This window comes from Rhipicephalus sanguineus, chromosome 2, assembly GCF_013339695.2.
Source record: "Rhipicephalus sanguineus isolate Rsan-2018 chromosome 2, BIME_Rsan_1.4, whole genome shotgun sequence".
Classification (NCBI taxonomy): domain Eukaryota; kingdom Metazoa; phylum Arthropoda; class Arachnida; order Ixodida; family Ixodidae; genus Rhipicephalus; species Rhipicephalus sanguineus.
In genome coordinates this window covers 156,477,436-156,500,132 of record NC_051177.1, presented here as the reverse complement: position 1 = coordinate 156,500,132, position 22,697 = coordinate 156,477,436, and the positions used below count along the sequence as shown (strand labels likewise).

At 46.8% G+C, this 22,697-nt stretch overlaps 2 protein-coding genes across 4 annotated transcripts in view; both read left to right on the top strand.

Annotated features, from left to right (window-relative positions):
• Nucleotides 1–22,697, top strand: part of LOC119383828 (uncharacterized) — a 146,760-nt gene that overhangs the window by 33,541 nt on the left and 90,522 nt on the right. The window lies entirely within an intron of this gene.
• LOC119383827 (uncharacterized) overlaps nt 1–22,697 on the top strand; it is a 54,344-nt gene that overhangs the window by 22,268 nt on the left and 9,379 nt on the right. For both annotated transcript variants that reach the window (XM_037652113.2, XM_049412679.1), the window contains one exon: nt 15,807–15,902. In XM_037652113.2, the coding sequence (XP_037508041.2) occupies nt 15,807–15,902 (96 nt within the window). The remainder of the gene's footprint in view (nt 1–15,806; nt 15,903–22,697) is intronic.

Genomic DNA, 22,697 nt, shown 5'->3' with positions numbered 1-22,697 from the left:
TACGATGAAATGATCTATTACGCCTCCTGTCGTGGACGTGGCAGCGAGGTCTTTTGATGCCCTCTCCACATCCAATCCGTCTTTCTCGCAGTATAAGCACCAATCATTGTTGGGTCTTGATAAATCAATGTTGAAGTCACCGGAAATGATGAGAGGCCTGGTTCTCTCAGCAGATTTTTGTAGGAAGCATTGACGCCGGTTGTTGCGTAATCCACGTGGTCCACGTTGCGGACCACGTGGACGAGTGGATGATACTTGAGAGTCTTCCAGGGGTGTTCTGTCTTCAGTGTCCTCACTTTCCTTGCGTCCGCCGCTGTGGTGTAGCGGTTAAGGTGCTCGGCTGCTGACCCGAAGGTCGCGGGTTCGATCCCGGCCCCGGTCGCTTTTCGATGGAGGCAGAATGCTAGATGCCCGTGTTCTGTGCGATCTCGGTACATGTTAAAGAATACCCGATGGTCAAAATTTCCGGAGCCCTTCGCTACGGCGTCTCTCATATCATAGCGTGGTTTGCGGGCATAAAACCCCAACAAATATTATCACTTTTCTTGCGTGTCAGTGTGTGTGTTCCCGGTTACTGTGTTGGTTGAGAGACTGTATCACCTGTGGCACATACCCGCATAACGTTAACTCTAGTTTAAGGGTATGTGCCACACGTGACTGAGAGAAAGGGTTTCGTGACGTACGCGACATGTATATTGCGTTATGCATGCCATGACCAGTGAATCGTGTTCGTCATACACTGCTCCCCTGCTATGTCAATTTTGGTATATTGCAAGTTATGGAGGCGACCAGGAAAGCGCCCAGACGTAGGCGGCTAGATAGATAGATAGATACGTAGATAGAAACGACCAAAGTGGCTGAGGTTCGCTAAGAAATGCTTCGCATTCAAAAAAGTAACTACATAAACTGACAGTACAAACTGAAGTAACTACAAAAACTGACAGTACAACAGTAGCGGCAAGCGCACTCGTTGTAATGGCAGAAAATGGGAGCGTCAGGTCTTGCTTGTTGGCTACAAACAACGGCCATCCTACAGCTAAGCGGAAAAGTAGACGCGATGCGCACAGGTGCGATTCGTCGGAAAACTAGTCACGCAAGAAGGCGGCGGCAACTTCAGGTACACATCACGGCAAACACTCCTTAGGGTGTAGCCATGTTTCGTTTCTGAGTTCTACAATAAATGGGAAACAGTAGGAACAGCATGATGTCATGAAGTTTTGCGTTAGTCTGATGAAGTAGTCCATGAAGACGCTCAACATGATGAAGAAAGCATATGTAATTAACACAGTAAACTGGTGACTGCCATCTACATATCTTCAACATTAATATCATGCTTATATTCACTTACATTTATACTCAAGTGTATTCACACATATCCCAATGCAGAAGCGTTCGAGCGCCTCCTCAATATTTATTGATCAGAGGGGTGAGTTAGGGGGGATATTATGACCTCCCCCCGCAAACTCTGTCACGGGACGTTCTTGGTATGAATACCTCGTGTGAGTCGAATATTTCATAAACATGTTTTTGCTGGATTACAAGCACTGATAACTCGTATTTGAAGGTGCAAGATGAAAAGGCTTAACATAGAGCAAGGATTATGTGAGTTATCGGTGTTAAAGGGCATTGACACCAAGTTCTAAAAAGCTATTGTTACGCTCACGGTCAGTTCGACTGAGTAATATTTTGGTCAGTTTGATTCCGAGCGAGTCCGGTTGAGAAAATTATTTAGTGAGTGTGAGTCCAAGAGAGTCCGGTTTAAGAAAATTTTGGTGAGTCTCAGACCGAGTGAGCCATCGGAGCAAAATATATAACTTGAGTGAGTCTGAGTTAAGCCCAATTTTGTTGCTGACCTATGAGCTAGTGTCAGAAAAAAATTGTACGAAAGCTGGTAAACTGCAGAACGCCGAGTATGCTCCAACATAATCTATTGATGATGTGTTTTCCTTCATCAGAAAAAAAGGTTTTCAAAAACATGTATTCCTGCCCGAACGTCAAATGACCCATTGAGCTGAAAAATCGCAGTGTTTAAATCATCTAAATCATCATCAGCCTGTATACGACCACTGCAGGGCAAAAGCCTCTCCCATGTTCCGTCAATCAACCCGGTCCTGTGCTTTCTGCTAGCACGATATACCTACAAACTTCTTAATCTCATCTACCCACCTAATTTTCTGTCTCCCCCCTCACGCGTTTGCCATCTCTTGTAATCCAGTCAGTTACCCTTAATGACCACCGGTTATCCTGCCGACGTGCTACGTGCCTCTCTAATCATCTGATGAAATGCATGTAAATTCCCACTGGAAGTGACTCCACGTCACCTGGGCGCCTCTATGTAACTGAGCGAGGGTAGCCCATTCCTTACCGCCACACTGCTAGGCCAGGTGTTGGAGAATGAAAGGGTGCATTGTCGCTACACCACATCGCCTTCGCTATCACTAGCCTGCGTTATACACGCGTTTCAGGTCCGTGCAAACTTTCGCTAGCTTTTTAACATCGCCTGTATAATTGACAACAAGGGATGTTATTGCGCAAACAAACAGAATAAATTAAATACGAAAATCTCACCGATAATTGCGATACTTTCTAACGCAAAATTTGAACGCGACACAATTCTACCATCGGCGTCGCTGAGCCTCTGCTCGGGTAGCCCGTGAGCAGCAGCGAACACTAGAGACATCCACCAGTCGCGTCGATCACTGCTGATAACCAAAGCGTTCAGGCGCCACTTAAGCGTAGCATCTTGGATACGTTAAACTACCGAGCCAAGAGACCCACAACGACGCTTTTGTGCGCGCTCTCATAAAAATCTGGGTTTAACCTCCAAACCACGATATGATTATGAGAGCCGTACGAGCTCGGTAAGTTTTATCGACACCTGGAGTTCTCATAACGTGCACTAAATTCTAGTGGGATTTTCGCGTCAAACACCGCCGCCTTTGCTGCGCACATGAGAAAAAAAAATGCGGGCTTTCTGCGCGCCTAGGCGCTTGCAGAACACAGTCAAAGCATAACCTGGCTTTAGAGTGAGTATGGCGGAAAGGCGATTTGGCAATTTTACCTCAGTGGCGCCTACGAAAGTTCAAGTGCGAAGTGCTAACTGCGTATCGAGCTAATAATCAAGCTTATAAGCAGGTAGCGATGAGTGACCCACTATTCATTTCTATGGTAATATCGGACCTACACACCTCCACACATTGTGGCTGCTGTGCTAGATGATGTGATGAGGATGATGATATGATGATGATAATGATGATCGATGGTGGAAGAGTGTTTTATAATAGGTGGGAAGCTTCAAACCATCGAATCATTACGCAATCACCTCGTGCGACGCCTGTTACGATTCTCACTACTGCAACGCACTAATAGATCTGTTCCTGAATTTCCTCGTGATACATGGACGATTGTATAGGCTATTTTCCTGAAAAGTTTCGAGCGCTGCGAGTCTCTGTGGTAGCTTGCTTGCCTCACAGTAAGTCTGGGCTCGTATCCTCCTGAAAGCCATTTTTTTACAGCGAAAGCTGTTATGAGATCACAAGAACGACCATTTTTGGCTCCGTAGTTGTCCGCCGCCGCCAGTGTCTGTAACCGCTATCACGCGAACTAAGAAAAAAACGAAATAGGAAAAAAATATCAAGGAAGGAACGGGTTTCGAACCTGGGACCCTCTGCGTGGGAGCCCCAGTATTCTACCTCAGAGCTTCAAACTGCTTTGCGAAAGACCCCATAGAGGCTTCATGTCGGGAATGAACCAGCTTAAGTAATATAGCGTGGTAGAAGAGTAAAATAACAACCAGGCGTCAGACAACGCGAATTCTGTAACCAGGCGTCACATAGTGTGAATTGGGCAACGAGTCGGTTGTTGAATGCGTCCAACCCATTACGAAGGACTCTGCCTTAATTCCTGATCGTCATCAGGCACAGTATCAACAAAGTGCGCATAATGTCTTACAGGTGCTTAGCGGGTGCCACGGTTCTCCGCAGAATGACGAAAAATGGCATAGTGGCTTCTTTCCTACTTCAGAAAAATTATGACGATTTACGGCGTAGTGGGTTCCTCGCAAGTGCACTTCGTTTGGTTGCCAAGGGAGCCCATGAGGCCCCCATAATTCTCAGGGCCTGAACAATGTTCTTTCCCTTCCTCTCTCTGTCACGTTAACGTATGCTTTAAAGCGTGGTGGGAGAATGAAATGACGACCGGGAGTCACACAGTATGAATTACGTAACTAGTGGCTCGTTTAAAGCTTTCAACCCCTTACAAAGGGCTCAGCCATAATTGGTCATCGTCGTCAGCCTTCGCATCAACAAAGTGCATGCAATTCCTTACATATGTGTAGCTCGTACAATTCTTCTCCGCAAAATGAAGAATAATGGCCTAGTGGGTGCTTCTGAACTTCCGAAAAATTATGGTTTATGGCATAGTCGGTACCTTGCACTACGTCTAAAGTGTGCTTATATTAGTAGCCCCAAGAAGGTTTGTAACGGGCTGTAGAAATGCCGCTCTTCCAGCTTTCTCTGTGACTGTGCGGCGCTTTCCACACAGGCCTGGCCTTTTTTTTAATGTGCGCGACTGCTCCTACAGACACCGTCGGCGGCGGCGGCAGCAGCGACGACGGACAAATACGCCACCAAAATAGCCTCTTGTGAGCTCATACAAGCATACGGTGTAAAACTTCATTTGCTAAAGAAGAGCAGAGGAATTTGTGGTAGCGGCTACAGCTGCTGATGAATAATTTTGAGCATCTTGAACAAGCGTGGAAAATTAATTCCTGTCCGTTTCGGCGTTTTCTTTTCGCTATCCTGCTGCTGCTCAAGTGTGAATACAGCCTTTGAGTTTACGAAGGGCTCTCAGGCTGCTTCTCCTCCTTGCGCCGTCATTGTGCTGCGTGTTCTGCGCAGCCTTACTGTTTTGCATCGTAAGCTGTTATGAGCCAATTTTAGTAACGATGTCGTCCGCCGTGGCTTGTGTCCGTTGCACTAATCCGAGCCGCAATCGAACTGAGGCATTCTGCGTGGCAGTCAACTGTTTTATCTGAGGGCCACACCAGTGCTTGGAACTCCTTCAGATAAACACCCCGTAGATACATACTGTCGGGCGCGAAGTCACGTTGAGATGTTTTATATGGCGTGGCAGAAGCGTACAAGCGCATCAAGCGTGACACCATGTGGAATCCTTAAGGAGTGGGTGGTTTAAGGCTGCCTACTGTTTACAAAGTGCACAACTACAATTTCTGGTCATCATGACCAGCCACAACGACAACAAAGAGTGCATCTACGAAGGTGCACATGTTGCGCTACGGATGCGCAGTGGGTACTTCAGTGTATTTTTGAAATGATGAATTATAGCAAAGGAGGTACATTGCAACTGTACTTTCACTAGGGGAACTAAGATAGTTTACAACAGTTTTCTATCGCAGCTCCTCTTGCTTTCTCTGTGACTTCACTTCTTCCCTTTTGTACTCAAAAGTGTGTATGGGTAGGACATTCCGCTGGTTAGCGAGCAGGAACGCAAGTGCCACAGAAATGGGGCAAATCCCACTATACGTGACTGGTGCACAAAAACCGTCTGTGCGAAAAAAGGTATTCCGCAGCAATGCAAAGTTATTTAACTGGCGTATATTTATTGTACTTTTAAGCGAAGCTTACAAATTTTGCTGGCGGAGGCATTGTACGCGAAAAACATGACGTCGCCAGAGCAAGGTATATGTAAACTGCTAGCGAAACTTCCATAGAAGCCCGTGTGTCCAATAGTTGACGGCTCGTTGCCACCGTTGCCATCTACGTATCGCGATGACAGCAAACAGGAAGCCAAAGAGAAAAAAAATATGTGGCGTCACAACCGGAAGCGGTAGCGACGTCACGCATTTCAATACATGGCGTAAAATTGAGTTTTTTTTTTTTTTTTTCATTGCTGACCTTTTACATGCGTTTGATAACTACGCGATTTTATTGTGTTTTTATGGCTCGCCAATTGCGTGCGCGATAAACAAGAAAAATCAACCAACAAGAATGGAGGAAGCAAGCTTGTTTTATTAGCAAAGAACGTACTTAATTGCAAAATACACCAAAATACTTTGTGGATGACGAAATTATGATACAATGCTTCACGAGCACAATATCACAATAGTTCGAAACCTCACGTTGCCCAATCGAGGAAAACCACTGGAGCGAGACAGCAGCCTTGAAAGTATGCAGTTTGGCAACCTTAAAATACAGTGTTTCTTCGTTTATCGTGTCGCATTCCCCGTCACAAAACGCGAGGGCTCGCCGGCCGTGCGCCAGCGAAAGCAGTCTGCAGTCACAGGAGTGGTTGTCTGCACATTCTGTGAGCTAGTTCAGCTTCCCTGAACTGTCACGCCAGTAAACAACACATAAACTATTAAATAACCTACGAATGATACGCAGGAAATCACCGCGCAAAACTGAGCGACGCCTTGCTTACCCGACAATGCGCCGAACCGTCTGAACTAAACACACGCCCACATAACATAGCAGACTGCCCCCATACTCCCCCCATTCAAGGTAAATATAACTGGTAGCGAAGCTTCCACAGAAGCCCATACGTTCAGAAAATGGCTGCATCACTGCGCATGGGGCTTACCGCCATCTGTAGGAGGAGCGAACACTTCCGGCGGCAGAAAAAAATAAAGCGGATGTGAGGCAATATCTGGTAAAAAAGTGACGTCATTTGGTTGGGACTAGCGGGAAATTGGACCTCAAAGTAGATTTCTTAGGCCCCTGATCGCTAAAGACTCCCGCTACATCGAACCAGCAGGTCGTTGGCGAGTGCGCGTGCCAATGCTAGTTAAACTAATATAGACTCATGACTAAACAGGGGTGTTTAAGTATACCGCCGTTTATTTCACCTTCGTTTTACCACTAAACCTCATTCATGGAGCTTTTGCTCTGCGCTCTTGTCATCTTCGACAGCGTCAATAAAGTAAGCAGCAGCGTACCTCTCCTGTTTGCCGCGTTGCCTATTTGCTTCGCACATGCGAAGGGGCCTTAAAGAGCGCATTGCTTGTGGGCTTCAGTTCTAACGAGAAGAAATGACGCCTGGTTACGCCAAAGTGATGTCATTTCGGTTTTATTCAATGGTCACAATAACAAAATTTTATCACACCCTAAACAATGAGAAACAAGTGCCGTAATAAGTACATAAAGTGCGTACACTACGTGCACGATAAATTAACCTTACATGTAACGTATACAGGCATTCAAACTGTAGCGCGACTGGTAACTTAGCGGTCCGCTCACCGATAACAGGAAATATAGTAGGCACTGCGTGTTCAAGCAGGAAACCGGACAGCACGAATACCGATCCATGAAAATCCAGCAAGCGCACTACTCCGAACCATTACCCCGGTGTGTTATCTAGAAGAAATGGGTAGCCAGGCGCACGCGCGTTGTTATTGCATGCTTGAACACAACATAGTTTCCACGAGTACCGAGGACAGGATTCGGCGTTCATGGTGAGCCGCGTTGTCCGGTTGCCCGTTGGACACCGTAATCAGCACTTTCGCAACCCCGCGCACAGCAAAAATCAACGTCTAACCACAATAATTCAGAGAACGCATGCAAGTGCGAAATACCAGAACACGCGAGGGCGCGTGTCGTCGCCGACGAACTTTACGAGCGCGCTTTTCCATGCACCGCAAGAGTTGCACTGAATAACAATGGCGTGCGCCTGTCTTCAGGGGGCGCTAAGAAAAAGTTTTTTCGTAATAATTAAACACTGTCATGGATTCTTGGCATATTGTACCTACATAATATTGTTCGGGAAGTGAATGTCATTTGTAAAACTTAAAGATTGCTTAGGCATTGAATGAAACTTGGTTTTTCGCTATAAGTCTTTGTTCCCTGCAAACATAGTCGGGCTTCACTCGCAGCACCCATAACTCCACTCGCTGGTGTCGTTGGTAATAGGTTCTGAACCGCTTTTCTCCCGAAGCTTCACGACGTATTTGGGTCAACTGTGCCCCATTTATGGCCCTCGGCCAACAAAAAAAGGCAATCAATTATTTAGCGAAGTGTCAGATAAACCGTAATGTAAATTCTAGTTTCCATGATCACTGCCTCCGTCATCGGGCCACCAAGCAGGATGTCATGTAATGACGGCATCATGCGGCGTTACGTCACGTGACGTCACGGCAGAATCTGTGACGTCATGGTGACGTCACTCATTTGTGAGATATGTGAGGTCCTGATGACGTCATATATGGTGGCGTAATGGCGTGATGATTTGTTGCATCACTCGAGCTCTGCCCGACGCCACGGGACGCCGACGCCAACGGTCGATTTTCGCGTTTGATGAGGCATATAAGGCTTTCACCTTAATGCAGGAACGGCCTTAATACAGGAACGTCTGTGAGCGAAAAATCTCAACGAATGGAAAAAAAATTTAATTCAGTTTTCGAGCCGGAATCGCACTTTAGCATTCCGCATGGCAGTCAGGTGCCACAGAGCGATGTCAGTGCTTTATACGGTGTCAGGAAAGAAAATCTTGAGAGGAGTAATGTAGGGGAAACGTAGATAATGGTTGCAGTTTAGGTTATCCGTGTTTATAACAATGCAATAAACATTACATGCGTACTCCTCTCGCTCAGTAAGCTATAGTCAAGTGTTGCTCGACCCTGGAGGAATACTCCAACGACACATCATTATGATATGCACATCATCGCAACGTAGAGTGTACTTTCTTTGGATGAAACTGACGTCTGTGCTCTAACATGAGTGCTGATGTTATGTTATACCATGAGCTACAAATTAGGCGCCAGTGTAGTCGACATGCCTGGTAAGCCAATAATATGCACCCGACGAGAAGTTCCGCGCAACTAGGATCAACAAAAGTTTTATAGATGCACAGGACGAGTCAGTTTACACAAACGCAAAACGTTGATCTCCCCCGTGAAGCTGGGCTGAAATCCAAAAAAATGCAGCGTAGACAACTACTCGCTGACTGCTTCGCGTGAAACCGATTCCCAAAATTCGTGGCGTCTTCCAGCATTTTTTTTTCCGCATATCACACATTTCAGCATAAAACGTGACAAGGAAATGGTAATTCACACATACGCCCTAAGCGTAGCCCAACACGTCAGGAATATTTAATGAATTTGGAAATTGTTACATTGCATTGGAACATCGCTGCCTACCTTCAGCTCACCGAAGCCGGGCAAGTCGAGGCAGAATTGTAGAAATGGCATCGCTTGACAAAGAAAAGCACTTTGATGTATCGGTACATTATGGAATGATAGCGCGGATTTTATAGCGAAATAATTCTGTTCTGTAAAACTAGCATTTCAACGACATGAATAGTGGTATGCGTACGTGCCGAAGATCATTCAACGACCCTGAAGTATGCCGGAATCTGTGATGAGAATGCATGACTAGCCGACAGGCATCTCACATGGAAATAAAATTTCCTAGACACGCGATTATTTTCAACGCTATTATTGTAGTCTCCGAAAGATCTACGCAGACCAGTGCCTAGAATAAACGAGGGTTTATTGTTTTACTAAAATTGTTGTTAAAATATTCTTTACAAAAGCGTGAAAATATATCTTATGTACATCGACGCGTGGAAAATAATAATAAACAGTTTTCTGTGCAGAAAACACAATTGCCGTCAATGATGGTTCGCAAAACGCACAATTCTTCTTCTTTTTATACAATGCGGCGGCGAGAAGTGATCGAGCGCATTCTAAGAAGCTGTAAAAGAAACGGTTTTCCTGCAAATAACAAATCGCAGAGCGATGCCGCATACACGCACAAACGACTCGAAAGCATATACAGCCATTCAAAATACTTCCGCTGCCCGATGGATCAAGGACGACCTGTAATTATTTCCTTTAGAACAGTGCGCATTTTGGTTATTCTGAAAAAGTGTAGGCGGTGTCCGTGATAATAATGGGCTGGGCGTCGTAATTATTGACGGTGTTGCGGCTTTGCGCGACAGGTACGCGTGTTTAGCGTCGAGGAAAAATAACTTAAAGGGGCCCTGCAACACCTTTCTTAGTTATATTGTGTCACTTGTCTCGTTAATCGGGTTGGCAATCGCCGGGCGGATTCTAAGGGCTGGCGTCACGGCCCTCCGAAAACGCACCACGAAGCTCGGACAATTTAGAGTTGGTCCTTTGGTGCGCCAGCGAACGCTGGTTGTGGTCCAAAGACCGAGTCAGAGCCGAGAGTCGATAGCACAAACGAAAACGAAATATATTCTCAGTTAAGGCGATACAAATAACACAAACACATGCACACTCGGCTGGTACCCGTTACAGCTTCACAGTATAATTCAGATGGTGTTTACACAACAGGAGCTAAACGAGCAGATCACACGCCACAAATGCAAACGCATGCATTAAAACTATTCAATGACCATTAAAGTCCTGAATATACAATGGCGTATCCAGTCCGCAGTACTTGGACGGTAATCGAATGCTTCTCTTCAAGGAAACACTCACGCCAGCTCCAGCGTTGATCGTCGTAGCTCAACCGTCGTCGTGACTTGTCACGGCTCACACGGCGTCGTCATCCAATTCTTCCAGATTGACGATCGACTGACCGCACACCATCATAAACACGTCTTGCTTGGCTAACGAAGCCACACTTCGCATAACTTCACCATCACAGGGCCGACTGACTCACTCCTGTCTCGACTTCTTCACTGACTGTCCGACCCTAGTCGTTTGCACGCTTTTATTCCTTCTCCCACGGTTTCTAGAAGCGGGGGGGGGGTTCTTCGGCGTGCAGTACAGCTGAGGCTAGAGAAAGGGCGAGAGCTTTCTCGTAGGTTTGAATCGCGGCGGCATCGCTCGGGGATGCGTCCCCCCTTCCTTCTAGAACCATCCAGGATTTGCCGGGCGTTTGATCGCGTCGTCTGATCGCGTCGTCGCGTGCCTTGCTCGATTGGGTGAGGAGGATGCGGCGCGCCGGCGTCTTTTGATGCTTGTTTTTTCGTCGTTCGCGCTTCTTGGGCGCGCGACTCGCGCCGTTCTGTCTCGCAGGTGTTTGAAAGCGGCCGCGCGCACGCTTTATAACACGCTCGTTTGTGACATATTGGAATAGTCTCATTATTGACGTATGACTCTTCACGAGTCATATGCCGCAAAAATTTTTCGAATCCGTCAAGTCTAAGTGGTGTTACCAAATTATAGAAATCACGTTCCGCAGCTTTCTCCCTCCACTCAACGCCGCGAGCGCGCGGAAAGCTGCGCGGGGCGTAGGAGGGAGGGAGGCGGAAGTGCGAGGAGGCGCCCGAGAGTTACGTTAGCGCCGGCGGCATTTTTTTTTTCATTTTTTTCTCTCTGGCGTCTCGGCGCAACCACGTGGTCTGTGGCGCCACTTCCGGTCGGCTTGCGTGGTCGTCGTCGAGCGGAGCCCATCGCACCGTGTATCGCGCGTGCTTGAAAACTGCGAGTCGGTTTGGTAACGTTGGGTGTGCACCTCGAGCTGGCGTAGTGTTCTCATCGCTCTCCAAACCATGGACGCAAACCTGCGTGCGCGTTTGGAACGAATGACAGCTGAGATGTGTTTCGACCCACACTCCGATACACCGCCTCGTCGCACTGCTCGCGCTTGAATCGTATTCAACACGGCAAAGCTGCGTGAACCCTTCTCCCTGTAGCGGTACTTCGATGCTGTTTGCTCTTCGAATGCGGGCGCACAGCGAGTGCGGGCTCACAACAAAGCACTAAAGACTAGAAGAAAGGCTCGTGGGGCATCGGGCCGGCGCGGACCAATCCCCCGGCTGTCTACAGCTACCGTGAAAATGCGAGTCTGCTTGGTTGCTGTGTCGTGGTTTCTCGGGAACGTGAGACTACGGGGAGGATATGCCGACGTACGGCTCGATGACATACTGGACAGACAGCGAACGGGACTCTCGCCATACAGCGAACACAGGTATCCTAAACTAGCCGGTGCCAGCATTGTTATCGGAGAAATGGTGCACCGCTGCCTCGGTCGGTCGTGAGAACGTGCCGACGATGCAGTTTCCAGCTGACGAGGCAACACTCGAACGGCTGCCACTCTCAACGGCAACCGGCGATGGTCAAAAGCACAGAAATATTCACGATTTCGGCACTGCGCATGGTGAAGAAAACGCAACCACGCAACTACGAGCAGACGAGCTGTCGGTGAGACCGAAAGTGCTAATATTAATGTTTGTTCGGTGTTTTAACGGCATAACACAATATAAACATAGATATTATCTACTTACAAAATTACTAACGAAGGTAATAATGAGGGTGTTATCGGAAATATAACATCAGCCAATGGTGGAACTGCCGACAATCGCCTCATATATTGCGGACTAATACATCATTTTTCGAGAGAAGAGAGAGCGATTTTTAGCTGACTTTGAGAATTTATTGTAAATTCCAGGCCGCTCGCTTCGCTATAATGTTTGGCTCGCGTGTTCTCGGGAGCCTCGACTACCGATTGGCAGCGCCTTTTGACACTGCTAAAAAAGTGTTGCAGGGCCCCTTTAATAGTGTCGAACCGATAGTGACAAATATGTACTATCGTAAAGAAATGTTGTCTTACATTCTACTCAATAACCTATAACCCCTTCGGGCGCGAATTACGATGCACTGTCTACGAATATGGCAAATTCAATACCATAATTCCAAGGCACTCAATTTTATAGTAATGAACATTAAGTACTGTGTTGTTACGTGTGAGTTTCACTAAGTAAATGTATAGTTAGCCAGGGATTAAATGCTTCATTATGTTGCAGACAGTCATGTTCCATTTTGGCATAAAAAGAATGAAATCATGGGCTCGAAATGTGTGCGCAATTAGTTTTCCGTTTCGTTCATTTCGAGAAAAGAAAAGTAATTCACTTGGAGCTTGTTTTGGAACGCGGCACGTCGAACGACCCGTCGAACATCGAAGTGCCTTCGCCAAAGTGATCGGCTACAGTCATACGCAGCACACTGAGAATAAGTGAAGACATATTGACTATGCAGAAGGTTCAGTTCGGCTAATGAGCAAGGTAACTTATCTTGGTCTCTTTTGGCCACAAATCGACACAGCTAGCATCAACAAGTTACGTGCACAAACGTAGCCACCGCCGCTGAATGGGATCAGCAATGGTTTTGAAATGTGGCGTTTGTGCTGGTTTTGTTGCGTCGCCTGCGCGACAAGCACAGTGGCCATGACTGAGAAGGCTTCGACAAATCAAGGAGGGATAATTGTGATTACTGTTAGATATGGACTGCGCACGATTTGAGTATTGAACTTTTCAGCGCATAATTTGGGCATTCTCTCAGGGGCATGGGAGTATGAGTCATCCTCTGAGCGACGCCTTCGCACCGGAGCACAGGTGGTTCATGTTCCACGTTCATCGACCCGAGGTCGATGGCCTCGCCGTGGTGCAATATGATATCATTTTGCATTTCCATCTCCAGGTGCGTGCTGTAGCAATAATGGATCAACGCCGACAAGAGTACTGTCCCCCGACAACAAGGCTCTGGGTTTCCCATTTTCCGAAAGTGACGCCACCTGTTTGGGACTGCCGATTTCACGAACATGACATGACTCGCCCCAGCTCGTGATTCGCTGCAAGTGACGTGATTTAAGGCTTTATAAGCCGGACAGCCATCGAACGACAGGTTGTCTTCTCCTGACCGTGGTCCGAAGAGTACGAGTTGGTGCTGATCGAAACGATGTGCCTCTGGGGTCATCTCGCCATATTCTCTTACTTTACCTGTTTTAAATAAACCCAAGTTTCTCTCCTACGTCCGCATCATTCTCAGCCAGCACCCGCACTTCAGCGGCCAGATGAAATTACACGGAATATAAAGCGAAGAAAGAGTATTATGTAGACATAGATGCATATCTTTTAAATGCGAAGCATTGCTTAGCGAACGTCTGCGACTTTAAGCGTATATATCTACCTATCTAGCCGCCTACTACTTTGAGCTCTCCTGGCCATTCTCATTAATCGGATGTATACCAAAATTGGTGTGGCATAACATGATCTTATTACGAACAAAAAGGACAGGTCATAACATGAAAATCATGACATGCTCGTCATGAACAGCATGATTACATTCCATGGCCTTTGGCGCTCTTCCGGCCGTTCCGTTATTTTCATATATACCAAAATTGGTATGTCGTGACAAGAGTTGATGACGAACATAATGAAAGGTCCTAACGTGCATATCATGACACGCATGTCATGTGCAGCATGATTTACATGACATGGTCTCGGGGCGCGCGCGGCCGTTTAAATGAATGGATATATGAGAAAACAGGTATGACGAGACATTTCTCTATGAGGAACGTAAGTGACACGTGGTAACATGAAAATCATGAAGCGCAGGTCATGTACGACATGATTTACATGCCACGCTCATGGCGCAATCGCGGCCGTTTCGCTAGACTGATATACACCAAAATTGGTATTGTGAGGTGTGACTGCATGAAGAACAGGAATAAAAGGTGGTAACATGAAAACCATCGCATACATGTCTTGTATGTCATGATTTACATGCCACGCTCATGGTGCATTCGCGGCCGTTTCGCTTGCTTGATATACCCCAAAATTGGTATTGCGCGACACGACCGTGTGAAGAACGTAAATGAGTGGTAACATGAAAATCATGACATGCAAGTCATGTACGGCATATTTACATACCACGCTCATGGGGCGCTCGCGGCCATTTCATTTGATTGATATAAACCAAAATTCGAATTGCGCGATGTGACTGTATGAAGAACACGAATAACAGTTGGTAACATGAAAACCATGACATGCATGTTATGTATGTCGTGGTTTTCATGCCACACTTAAGGTGCATTCGCGGCCGTTTCGCTAGCTTGATATACTCCGAAAATGGACACGGCTGTATGACGGACGTATATGAGAGGTGGTAACATAAAAACTATGACGTGTAAGTCATGTACGACATCATATACATGCCACGCTCATGATTCATTTGCGGCTGTTTCGCTTACTCGATATACGCCAAAATTTGTATTGCGTGACGCGACTGTATGAGGGACGTAAATAAGAGGTGGTAACATGAAAATCATGACATGCAAGCCATGTACGACATGATTTACATGTCACGCTGAAGGTGCGCTCGCGGCCGTTTGGCTCGCTTAATATACACCGAAATTGCTATCGCGCGACCTGACTGTATGACGGACATAAATGACAGGTCTTAACATGCGAATCTAGGTATGCATGTCATGTAGGATATGATTTACATGGCACTGTCATGGTGCGCTTCCGGCCGTTTTGTTAACTGGATATATACTAAAATTGGCATGGCATGACACGAGTGCGTGTAAATGGCAGGTCATGCATTGTATATACCAGAATATACGTTTAATTGGCATGGTATATACCAGATTGTACATGCATGCGTGCATGACAAACATGCGATATATGGTGAACTAGATGCCATGACATGAATGATTTCATTTGGCTCAAAGACAATCAAGGCAATGTATGCAGCTCTTTGCTGTCTGCTTCGCATTACATCGATTCCCACAGTGCGTGGGATCTGCCAGATTTTCTTCAGCCTTCTCCTTAGACAAAGTGGCGTTGCCTAACCTTCTGTTCACCGGCGTAGGTAGAATGTTATTTGTATATTTGATTTTATGATTCAACTGAAAGAACTATTATACCCTAATGATGTTTTTTATATTTCGGGCAATTTCGAGCAATTTCTTTCAAGTAGCACATCACGTAATGTCTGAAATAGCACAATTCATTTATCATTACCTACAACATCATAAAATTGCCACTAGTTCATCGCTTTAGCATTATTAAACGAGCCGCTCTCGTCTCTTTTCCAGGAAGGTAAGCAGCCTTCAGTTGGCTGTGCCTACACCTGTTTAACCAAGGCCCACACGAGATACTTTGATTATTACCCGCCAGGGACGAATTGCACGGTAAGCCTAATTATGTTCATTTATCGAGGAAAATACCTTTTTTCCTCTAATGTGCATAACTTGCGCGGTTAAAGCAATCGCAACAGTGTTTGTCTACTTCTAACTAGAGAAACGCAGTGTCGTGTCGAAAAAATTCGCAAAACGCAATTGACGCAAGTATATACCGCTGCACACTTGGGCCTAGAATAATCAAAAAGCCATACTGAATGAATGCTTATTAATTTTGTACATGTGGCGTTCGCCAACGTTCACACAAGCAAGGTAATGTAGCGCCGCGGTGCACCGAATTTTTATATTCCTACGCTATCGAGGTATGGTCAGGTCCGGTATGGTCAAATCTATATATTTCCTCAACCTATCACAACATCAAACAACAACAGCATTTCACAATGAATAGGGCATGCCTGATGAAACTTTAATGAGATGGATATTTATTTTCGCTGCCTAAGGGTGGAGCAAATCCTTGCTGGTTTTCGAGCGAGACACTAAGCGACTGAGAATAGAGTGACATAAGTGACTCAGTGTGAAGCTCGCGACTGCTTCTCAGCTTTACTTTACAAATTGAGTAAAGCACGCTCTTAAGAAAAAGCTGGTTGTACACGCTAGTTTCGGCTAGCAACTGTTTCTCACGTATGTTGATACACTGTTAGTGACTGCACTTGATAACGGCAAGGGTAGTAGATGTTACTACTGTTGTCGTTAGTAAAAGCAGTTAGGAGCTGCCAAGAATCTAGTCGTTACAAACAATAGGTAGGAAAATAAAGGTTGTAAAAATGATGCGGTAACCGTTAATAACGCGTTCACTTTGCGACACTATTGAGTAAGAAGGCAATTAAAATAGCCCAGCAGAATCACACACCCTAAACAATCAGAGTACGTGTGGAATTCACAGAACAAACATTTTTCAGACAAATTTGTATGAGCATATGCACGTAGAGTTCTAAATATTGTGTTCCTGTAACAGAAGTCACCCAAACAAAACGCCCGCGCATGCTACTTGTAACCTCTTTGAGACAATACCAGCAGAACTGTTGAGAAAAAATAATGGACCCGGATGATGTTCCTAGTGCATGGCTCACGCACACAATGTACTGGAACGAAAATTCCAATGCCATGCTGCCAGTCGCCACCTCAGTGCTCACCTTAGTTTCTTTAACCTTAAGCAAATCAAGGTTATTTTATTGCGTCTGGTGTTTCAGCTGATACTGTTTGCGACGCGCTCCTATACCACTCACATTGAGCGTGCCGATGCATAATGGTACTACTCTATATCAGGTTCATGACAAGGGTAAAAAAACAACGCTGCGCTTACCGTGATTTGTACGATGCAGTGGGAAGACCGGCATATTGCTTATCCCGTCCTTAACCTCGAACAGGTGACCATGACGAAAACCGACTTTCGAAAACATATCTTTAAATGCGTACACTCTATTAAAGAAATCCAGTATTAGTGGAGTGTTCCTGCCACACAAAAATAATCGCCATTCACCTCGCGTACATTCCTGGCGTTATCACCGCGGTCCCGGCACTTCCCGTCACGAACTGCACCCGCGTTATCAGCGTGACATAGCATCCTTGATAGAAATATGACTACAGCCGCGTTTTCAAGGAAGGAAACGCGAGCAAGCCAGGTGAATAATATTATTGTGTGGTAGAAATACTCCCCAAATACTCATTTTTTTCTTAAAGTGTAGAGTGTAAGCCTCCCTTGCCGACTCAACGAGAAAATTGTCGTGCGCCCGTCCGTTATTATAGGTAACAGAAGGTGATTGCCAGTATAAATCAATTTATGAATAAAAGAAACTAAGCTTTCACTAAGGTTCTTGGGATTGAACCCAGTCCCTTACGGTACGGAAGAGAGTGGATAAACCACTACGCTACGCACTCATGCGTGCAAAAAATGAACATATGGGACCTACATGAATGCGTAGTACACGGGATGCGAGACAAATGAAGCAAGACAACGTTTTCAATGAAAGCTTCGTTGAATTTTGTGGAATTGAAATAGAAGCCCTCTGCAGGACAAGTTGCAAAGCCGACAAGGAGGGTTATGTACATCAGGAAAATTCAAACTGCGAAATTTCAATGCGAAACACGTGTTTCAGGGCCTGCGGCATGCACGCATGGCGTGCGCGGAAGGTGCAATAGAGAAGATGGGATGCTGACTAGTGCTAGGGTGAAGATGAAATACGATGCCAAAGCCACCCAAAAATGCGTTCGTGGAAAGGTTCCTACCTACAATAAACCGGAACGCTTACGCATCAGTTAAACAAATACCAAAGCAAAATCTACGTGAATTTTTATTGGAAAGCCTTTGACGCCTAGGGTAAACTCTTTCTTCGAGAAAAAAGGCAGCCCGCCGAGAAGCCCACACCGTGCGAAACAAATACATGTAGTCAATGAGAACTATGGGCGCAAGGCCCTCTTCTTATCCGCCTTACTCTCGAGCGTCCTTTACTGGTTGGCGATGAAGTCAACGTGTCGGCTCAACTTACCTGGTGGGGAAAAGGCGCGCGAATGCTCTCCCTTACCACAACCAGACCTCCTTGATCTTGAGCGTCTGCAATTTCCTGCATGCATCGATGATCTGCGAGGAAGTGATTCTCTAGGGCCGACCGCCGAGTCACTTTTCTCGCGCCTCTCACGGGTTGGCGATGCTGGGCACTTATAGAAACAACGGTGGATCCTCACCCGTCGACAGCAATTAGCCTCTCGTTATGTGTATCTACAACAGCATTACTGCCGAGGGTTTCCTTCTTCGTCACCAGAGACCTAGGTGAAGGGACCGCTTGCTTCTCGTGGTTGCCTGTCTCATCTACATTGCGTGACGCTATATCGGATTTCATCGCTCCGACAGAGTCACTATCTGCTTCCTTGTCAACAACACATGGCTCAGCGACCAGAGCATTTGGAAGAACTCTCGTTGGGCCGAGGACTTCCGTAGCATCCATGATGTGTCCTGCAAAAGCTTCATCAGATGGTCGCATGCGATGGCGTAGTATATTGGTATACGTCACCACACATTCTTCTGCCGTGCGTCCAAACCGGCGACAATCATCACTGCGTGGTGCACGGCAGTGTCGGTGAATGTGTCCTACTCGTTTGCAACGCATACATAAAGGTGGCCTGTCAGGAATCAGTACTAGGCTTTGTAGACCCCATACCGAGAGGAGGTGTGGGATGTCGGAGACACGGACTTTATCAGCAAGTGCGGCAGTACGGCGCCTCGGTTAAGAGTTCGCATCTATACCATTTCTGACACCCTCCAAGTTTCCGCTAAAATTTAATTTATTTTTAAAGGGCCCCTCACCAGGCCACATAGCAAATTTTAGTTAGACGCCGGAAGTTGTTGTGTGCCGAATGAAGAGCAGTATGCCGCAAGAATTTTTCAAATCGGTTCATTACGAGGTGAGAAAAACAACAATTTGTAGCGGCGCGAAACCATGATGCGAGGAGGCGAGTTTCAAACCCTTGCCACTCGCCCCGTGTAGCCTTAGCAAGCCAAATGCCTTCCCTGCCCTCTTCACTTGACACATACGCAAGAACACGTCATGCGCATGCATGTGTCACGTGCTCATGACGTGCCCGAGCCAGCCCGAGCACGCGAGCGGCGTTGCACGGCCGCTACCTCTTTTTTTTTATGTAGCGGCCATGGGCGTTTTGTCGGCGTTCTCTGTGGTGTACTGCCTGTTTCTGCGGGACGGGCATGAAAGCTGAGACATTTGTACGGGCACGAGAGTGGTGGTATCATGAGCCAGTGCGCATTAACGTTTACTTGAACGCGGTAGAATAAACGAGCATAATGAGTGCTCGAACGCGCCAGAACACTACTTTGTTTTCCAGGGCTGGCGTCTGCTCGAGGCGCTAACCGCGGGGACACGAACGCATGGGAAAGGGAGGCCCATTAGCCCCGCATCTCGCTGCAATTCACGAAAAAAAATGAAAAAGACGCGCACATTTTCTTTGTGTGTCTCATTATGTATCTCAAGTTTTATTAATCTATTCAAGCAACAAATTACACAAACTACACATGTCGTGTCAAATAATTATCGCAGCGTCACGTGCTACTGTTGGCGACGTCAGAGCACAGTCGTCTACGTAGAGGAGCGACGTCGCAGCATTACCATCTACGTAGGGCCATGTTCTCATGTACGTCATCCCCTCATTCTCTAAAGCGCGCGCCCGCGAGAGGAAGGGCAAGCAGCGTTCACCTTGTAATTTGACCCATTTCCGCGGCGCGTAGCCTTGCAAATTTTAACAGACATGATCGTGAACGCCCAGTGTATGCATTGCGCTCGTTAGCTCAAAATTGTCAAACCTGGTGAGGGGCCCTTTAAGAATGGCTAAGGGCTCCATGTATATAAATATCTTCCATGCGGAAATAAAAAAGAACGCCAGGCCTGCGCTGATACCGCAGCACAGTCACAGCGAAAGCTGGAAGAGCGGCGTTTCTAGTGCCCGTTGTAAGCTCTCTTGGGGCTACAATACAAGTACACTAGAACGGTACCCACTACGCCATAAATCACAATTTTTGTGAAGATGGGAAGCACCTACTAAGCCATTATTCGTCATCCGGCGGAGAAGCGAGGCACCAGCTACAGGTCTGTAAGGCATTATGTGCACTTTGTTGACGCGACGACTGACGACGATGAAGAATTATGGCTCAGCCCTGTGTAATGGGTTGGAAGGTTTAAACGGCCCACCAGTTATGTAATTTGCATTCGGTGACGCCCGGTCGCTATTCCCTCGCCCGTCATGCTGTATAACATACGTTGAACGTGGGAGAGAGACGGAGGGGGGGGGGGGGAGGAACTTTACTGAGACCCCGAGGAAATGGATCATGCGCTTATGGGCTTCCTTGGCAAACCAATACAAGTGCACTGCGAAGAACCCACTACGCTATAAATCATTGCAATTTTACTGAGACCCGGAGGAATGGATCATGCGCTTATGGGCTTCCTTGGCAACCAATACAAGTGCACTTGCGAGGAACCCACTACGCTATAAATCATTGTAATTTTTGAGAAGTAGGGCAGCAGGCACTGTGCCATTTTTCGTCATTCTACAGAGAGCCGTGGTACCTGCTAAACGCATGTAAGGCATTATGCGCACTTTGTTGACGCTGTGCCTGATGACGATGAAGAATTATGGCAGAGCTCTTTGTAATGGGTTAGAAGCATTCAACAACCTACTCGTTGCGCAATTCGCATTGTTTGACGCCTGGTTACAGAAATCGCGTTGTGCGACGCTTGGTGCTTATTTTACTCTTCTACCACGCCATATTGCATATGCTAATGTGGTTCCTTCCCGACATGAAGGCTGTATAGCACCTTTTTGCAAAGCAGTTTCAAGCACCGGCATGGCTCAGAGGTTGAATACTGGGCTCACACGCAGAGGGCCCAGGTTCGAATCTCGTTCCATCCTGGAATTTTTTCTTATTTCGTTTTTTTTCTTATTTCGAGCGATACTGGTTACGGACACCGGCGGCGGCGGCGGACAACTACGGCACCAAAAACGGCCGGTGAAATGATCTCATAACAGCTTTCGCTGTAAAACGCTTGAAATAACGTATCTTCCAGGCGTTCAGAGAGCCATATTAGCTTCACTTTAGCTTCTGTAGTCTCAGGGTCTATCACAACACACCTTCGGCCTGAAACCAGAAATTCACCACAATGTATGGGCGTAACTTTGCCTGCCTTGGAAGTCACCATTCCTGCAAGCGCTGCCTTGGAAGTCACCATCCAAACATGGGACATTTAAATTGTCCAATCAAGGTTACGTCGGCAAGGTCTTTAATATCCCAGGGAGCAAGTGTACTTTATAGCATACTGTATATTTACAGTAGTCCGTTTTACTAAAGTGATCGTAAATTGAAACATACATTGATGTTTCTTCATTACAACGTCGTAGATTATATAGATTCTTTTGCTAATAGCATTGTATATACTGTGGCTATATAGACTTGCTCAGACGTTTCGCCGTGTCAGTGCTGCTGTACGGGTGACCAGAGCTTAGTCAAGCTGCGCAAGCGCAGCCTTTTTCTCTGGTCCCCTATTTTCGCAGTGACAAGGCACTGTACTGCCTGAAGCGAAAATAAAATTTGATTTGATTGATTTTATCGATTGATTGAACTCGAAAGTCCTGCTCTTGGTATGGACAACTAGCAAGGCCCGTATGCAGAAAAAAAAAACGCCAGGCCTGCGCGCAAAGCGCAGCACAGTAAAGGCACGTTCACACCGAGCGCGGATCCGGAAAGCGCACAGGTGGTCCCGGAAGGCGGACGCGGGTTATCCGCAAAAGCCGAAAATCCGTGGCCGCTTCCCCGGATCGCGCCAGACCGAGTTTCTCCTCGCGGACAGGTTAGCCGCTTTGGCCGCAGCCAATCAGGGCCGAGACGCACGCGCCCAGTGGTGCGTAGTACCACAGGATGGCGACACGTCCACCGTTGATTGGTGAATTGCTCCGCCCGCGTGGCAGAGCGTGCAGAAGGCAACACGGTTGGTCTGAGCAGCCGCGCGCCTTCGCTGCTTTTCCGCTTTGAAAATCCGCTTGCCCGTTTACGTGCGCCGCGTTCGGTGTGGACGTGCCTTCACAGCGAAAGCTGGAAGAGCGGCATTTCTAGAGGCCGTTTTAAACTCTTTTGTTGCTACTAATACAAGTACATTAGCAACGTACCCATTATGCCACAAATCATAATTTTTGTGTAGTTGGGAAGCACCCACCACGACAACATTCGCCGTTCTGCGGAAAGGCGAGGTACGACCTGTAAGGCAGTATGCACAGTTTGTTGAAGCG